A 6,376-nucleotide genomic window follows, 5' to 3' on the forward strand; every position below is an offset into this window, starting at 1 on the left:
AGTGGTATTCATATTATCAAGACCAGAAAATCAGAAACAATAACACTGTCACTAGCAGGAACACTAAGTACTGGTAGTGTGGTTTGAGTAGCTCCATCAAAGGTCCTATGACCAGCCAAATTACCAAAGGTAGGCCGATTAGGAACAATGATTTCATGTGTTCTATGACCAGCCAGATCACTTTGGACCAGCCGATTAGAAACAATTGCAGATGATAAGCTCACCACACCAGTACTTTAAAGTGTGACCAGAAAATAGAAGTACCTTGAAGAGCCCCAATCTCCAACCTTAGCAATGCAGCAGGCCAGCAGCAGCCTTGGGCCAGTCCCCATCAGTCCAAGACTCGTACAACGCATACCTTTGGACCCCTGGTCCGGTGTGCAGCGACGAAGCAGCAAGACGAAGCTATCCCTGGCGACTGTAGCTTCTTTCAGGGGCGAATTCCTCCTTCGAAATTCGACTTCTCTTTTCGGTTGGCGGACGACGGTGACCCTGCCACCATCCCTGACTTCATCAGATGACTTCGGCGATAGATCGCGATCGCGGTCTAGTTTCGACCCTGGAGGCGCCGGCGACTGTTCAGGATGGCCATGGGCATTCTCAGTCCCTCGGAGTTGTCAGTGAGACTCATCGGAGTGCTCACCCACCACAATTGGGTGGTCGGACTACTTCTGCGATCAATTGCGAACAAACCTTAGGTTCGTCGGAGGAGTCTCCGGTGCTCGTTCAAGACGGCGATGGGGGCTATAGATGGGCAATCGATGGGTGGAGATGATATTTGGGATATGTTGCGATCAAGATACACCAATCACTGTGATAATCGCCGGCCTGGAGCCTCTGTTGGTTAGAGCGTGTACTGATAACGTGTTAAAAGAATAATTAGAACAGAGAGATAAGGGAGAGGGAGAGAATCATGTCTTCTCATCTGTACAACTTACAATACACATACAATACATATATATAATACCGAATAATAATGGCATACATAATGACATATTAATATGTCTGTTACAAACGTTACAAAATAATGGCCATCATTAATATTTATAACAGTTTTATTTTATTTTTTTCAACAACAATACTAACAATAATAATTATAATTATAATTATAATAATATATTATAATTATTATTTGGTATTAGAGAAAAGGGTCAAATAAGCCCCTAAACTTTACCCTAAAGGTCAATTAGGCCCCTAAACTTTAAAAAAGTTCAATTAAACACTCAAACATGTCAAATTGTGTCAATGAAGCCCAAAAATCGGTAAATGACTTGTTATTACAGGTCATTTTAATTCCGGCGACGGATTCCGGCCACCGGTGACGAATTCCGGCCACCGACGACATTTTCCGGCCGTCTTCCACTGGATAACTAGTGCCGGAAAATGTGGCCGGTGGCCGGTGACCGGAATTCGTCATATCGCCGGAATTCAAATGACTTGTAATAACAGGTCATTTTCCGGTTTTTGGGTTTCATTGACACAATTTAACATGTTTAAGTGTTTAATTGAACTTTTTTAAAGTTTAAGGGCCTAATTGACCTTTGGGGTAAAGTTTAGGGGCCTATTTGACCCTTTTCTCTTTGGTATTATTATTGTTGTTGACTTGTTGTTATAACAATGACCTTATATGTCTTTTTACACCTCAATCGCTAATAGTCAACAGCTAATTTTATCAAACATCTTTTTATAAACCGCTGATACAATTCGTTGTTCAAACCCGCTAACACAATCCGTTATCTTATAACCGCTAACACAGTCCGCTACCACTAACCGCTGATAACCAAACAAGCCCAAAATATTGTGCCTGTACATTAACTGAACTTGCTGTGTATGTTTATAACTAGTTCCAAAATTTGCCCATTGGAGATTTGTGATCAAGTAGAAAGCATCACATATACACTTGTATAATCATCATTTATTGGTGACTAAGATGGTATTTAAAGGATAATATGCATTAGTTTCTCTTATGGGACACATAACATTACCAACAAAAAATGTTAGATTTTCTACGGAAAAATAAACAACTACCACTGCAGCTCCATCTTCTGCTAAACAGTTTGGAGGATATGCATGTGCCTCAACTCTTGTTACATCTTTATATTACAGTCCCGCTGGGGATCAATGCATCCTTGATCACAGTGACGATTCCACTCTTGATGAAATATCCATCAGTTTCCCTAGCAGCTTCTTGAACATCGTCACTATTAATGATCTGAGAAAATCAAATGTCGATGTTAGGGGCCGGGTTTCAAGATTTCAAATTTCAACTTCGTATATATATATATATATATATATATATATATATATATATATATATATATATATATATATATATATATATGTGCTTCTCTTAGTACTGAAGGGATAATCCCAAAATACTTGGTGCATATGGAGCTATGCTGCTGTAAAGTGCAAGAGTATTTGAACATTATATAAACTAAAAGATGATATAGTTATTTGATCAAGATATATGCAATTCAAGAATTGATATCTTTGGTATAAGTGGGCCTGATTCAAGCAAGGTAAAGGACTTTTTGTTCTTCATGACCCACCTTTCAGCAAGGTATGAAATGGCTTATGAGAGGTCTAGAAGACAATTTGAAAAGTTGAGTTAAAACAAAATGTTTAGATTTTGCACCTTCACATTGTCCCCTATACGGGCATTCTTGTCAATGATTGCTCTTTTAATGTGGGAGTTCCTGCCAATGCCAATTGGGATGCTGCCCTTTGCTGCCAGAAGCCTCCTGTCAGCATCAGTCTGTCCCAATACAAGAAATTATGTCAAAAACACAAAGTTGCCTACAGAAATTGCAGAACAATGATGCTTTCCAATGAATCATGAACCATTAAGATAAGTGTTGCACTCAACACAAAAACTCAGTTGAAATCTGACTAGAGAAAAAAAAAAAAAAATCTATATCATCTTCTATATGGATTATTACCTCATAGTAATCAGCTCCCATCAGTAGTGAATCTTCAATAATTGCACCTTCTGATATACACGATCTAAGCCCAATCACAGAATGGTGAATTTTACAGTTCTGCACTAACAAACACAATAATGAATATTGCATTCCACATTATTATAAATGAAATCACAATCTATGAACGGATGATGTTTTCAACTCTAGAAGTTCAATTCACTTGCCTTGATCACACAACCTTCGCCAATAACACTGTCCGTGACATCAGCATCAAGCATTTTAGAAGGAGGTAAATATCGAGGCTGAGTGTAGATTGGAGCTGATCGGTCATAGAAACTTCAAAAGGATTTCCTGGTTAGTGCTTTAAATTTAAACATTAGAACGAAAATTATATTCTACAAGGGGTTTACCTGAAATCTGGCACTGGCTTTTTTGTGATCCCCAAGTTGGCATTATAGAAAGCCTCAATTGTACCAATATCTTCCCAGTAGCCATCAAACAAATAAGCTTGCACCTGTATGGATGAAATGGTGAGAATTCCACAGTTACACTTATTCTTTACAGTTTTCATGGGCGAATGTCAGTCAATAATTATTCATCTTCCTATTATACTTAAACTACAGCAAACTTACAGTACAATACAGTTTGATTTGGTGAGAAGACAAATTAACAAAATATGGATGGTCAAAATACACTTAATGATTTATTAATAAAAAAAAAAGGTACATACTCTCATTCCAATGGATGTTGCACCAGGAATGACTTCACTTCCAAAGTCATTGGCTCCAGGGAACTTTTCTCGAAGTAGGTTTATCATCACATTTTTGCTAATGACATATATACCCATACTTGCAATAAAAGGCAACTCTTTAGCTCTCTGATCATCAAGACCTAAAATAGTAGTATCAACCTGGATGGGAGTGAAAAGACAATTATTTCCCTATTTGTTTTTTGTTTTATACTTAAATACACTACCTAGATGAGTGTGATAACTGAATTTATTTAGTTTACCTTCATAGCTTTCAACTGTTCTCCTTTTGGTTTCTCTGCAAATTCAATAATCCGCCCTTCTTCATCAATCTTCATGAGACCAAATGCAGTGGCACGCTTCTCATCCATTGGCAGAGCAGCAACAGTAATATCAGCATCTGTTTCTCTGTGGGCTTGAATGAATCTCTCATAATCCATTCGGTACAAATGATCTCCAGCAAGAACTAGGAATTCAAGAACATTGTGTTCCTCAAAAAGCCATAGATACTGCCTCACAGCATCAGCAGTACCCTGCAATTAAATAGCATGTAAATTATTTAGTGCTTAATGGTACCATTAATGAATACCCCCATAAAATTCTTGGAACCAAACAGTTGACTCCTTTTAGACTGCCCATGACAAAATCACATTTAGATTGCTACACTTGGCAACCATATATACACTCATCAAACTAGCATAGCTGGAGATTGATTTGGTTAGAATCATATCATGTACAGATTAAAACAACTGAAGAACTACTACATGGATCATGTGTGAATAATAGAACATACACTTCATAATTCTTTGTATGCAACTAGCATGGTTTATAACAAGTAGCAACAGGATAAATACCTGGAACCAATTAGGGTTCTCTGGACTTTGCTGAGCAGCAAGAACTTCAACGAAACCTTCATTCTTGTAACCGCCCATGTTACTTGCATATGCCCGTGAGAGGTGACGATTGAGTGATGCAGAGTTAAACTGTGTAAGAACATAGATCTTGGAAACATTACTGTTCAAGCAATTGCTAACAGGGATATCAATCAGACGATAGTTTGCTCCAAGTGGAACAGCTGGCTTTGCCCTCTTCTTTGTTAGAGGGTAGAGCCGGGTCCCAGCTCCACCTCCGAGAATAATTCCCAAGACACTCTGCAAAACATTAAATATACAGAAGTTCATAATAATCCTTCCCCATATGGCTTCAACTACTCCTTAGTGATGGAATTCAGGAGGTAAAAGGCTAGATTTTACATTAGAAATGAAGCAAAAGAACTAAATATTTAGATAGTCTCAGAAAAATGAATGCAATTTGATTTCAGATATAACATACAAATCATTCAACTGCATTCATCTTTGAATGATGTCAAAACACCGTTTTTCTTATTACGTTTTTGTCCCTAAATTTTACAGCCAACACAAGAAATGCAACTCTCTAGTGAACTCCTAAGTTTCATCCATACATGCAGTTGAAGTGGACACCACTCAAAGCCAGATCCACGTTTTTTATTGTTATATTCAAAAACAAAAACAGAAAAAGAATAGTGAAAAAAAATAATAGTTCATCACACACTTTGCTTTAACTATATAAAACGCACGTAAAGCAACCTCCTTACGCAATCTCTCAATATAATAGTAATCGATGCAAACAAAAAGTGAAGATTTGGATCTGGAAATAGTTGGAAAATATACTTCAAGGTAAAGCAATTAATGCTACCGTTCTCATGACAATATGAGAGCTGTATCCAGACATTCTAATTTAATTGAATCATCACTTCACTTCAGTGGCAATTCGATGAACTATCACCAATTTTATTGCTAAAAAGAAAGATGTTATGAGATTAACAAAAAAAAAATACAGAAACACTGCAGATTTAAACACAGGCATTGATATACGGGCAAATATATACTTAATATTTAAGACGTGTATATGCATCATGGACACGATTGAGTGCTTACTCGGCTAGCATCAGGATCCAGGCAAGTCTGCGAATTTTGGGAGTCGGAAACAGCTTTAGGGGAAACAATAATCGGAGCATTACGCCTCTCCGACGATTTCCCTCCGGAACGGCTGCAGCGCCGAGAAACTAACGACACGAGTTTGTCGCCGGAGAGATTAGAAGACGCGAACGAGAGGCTCTTGAACCTCGCAGCACGACGAGCAGAGCCGTCGTTCCTCTCAGCCGCGCAGGTATACGGAGCGAGCTTCGGAGCTCCGATTGCCGCCGCCATTGCCTCTCTCTTCGATCGGTATGGAGTGTGTGGAGGTGAGTGAAGAGTGGTGGAAAACTGGAAATAATATAACCGAACCAGCTTGTTTTTTTTAAGAGCTGCGTAGCTGCCAGCTGTTAATAAATTGTCACTCATCTTGTCGGAAATTACAGATTTGCCTTCGCAAATGACCAGTCATCAGCACACCTGTCACGGAGGGTAGTACGGGAATTTAGGATGCCTGTTAAGGAAAATCTTTGTGGACGCAATTCGGCTATTCCAGGGAATATTACGATTTGGTCACGTGGGGCCCTTACGAAATCTGTAACTTGCTTTGAGCCGTTGATTATTAAGTTCATGATACACGTATATTGTCCGTACATCTGATAATTTATTCTTGCGGAATAATTATTAATATATTTTAGGAATTTTTATAACTCCTGCTTAACTATAGTTCAAATTAAGAAAGTATAAAATGATTAAATTAATAATTG

The 6,376-nt window shown here is 38.2% G+C and overlaps 1 protein-coding gene across 1 annotated transcript; it reads right to left on the reverse strand.

The window, feature by feature from the left end:
- Nucleotides 1-1,852: 1,852 nt before the first annotated feature.
- Nucleotides 1,853-6,014, reverse strand: LOC109188391 (glucose-1-phosphate adenylyltransferase small subunit, chloroplastic/amyloplastic). The gene is made up of 9 exons (XM_019339042.1): nucleotides 5,631-6,014; nucleotides 4,527-4,823; nucleotides 3,936-4,205; nucleotides 3,655-3,834; nucleotides 3,335-3,438; nucleotides 3,149-3,260; nucleotides 2,943-3,041; nucleotides 2,639-2,758; nucleotides 1,853-2,212 (listed from the first exon to the last, which is right to left on the reverse strand). Exons 1-9 carry the CDS (start codon nucleotides 5,901-5,903, stop codon nucleotides 2,096-2,098), a joined length of 1,572 nt encoding a protein of 523 aa, XP_019194587.1. The 5' UTR covers nucleotides 5,904-6,014; the 3' UTR covers nucleotides 1,853-2,095.
- Nucleotides 6,015-6,376: the final 362 nt, after the last annotated feature.

Source organism: Ipomoea nil, unplaced genomic scaffold (assembly GCF_001879475.1).
Source record: "Ipomoea nil cultivar Tokyo-kokei standard unplaced genomic scaffold, Asagao_1.1 scaffold1421, whole genome shotgun sequence".
NCBI lineage: Eukaryota > Viridiplantae > Streptophyta > Magnoliopsida > Solanales > Convolvulaceae > Ipomoea > Ipomoea nil.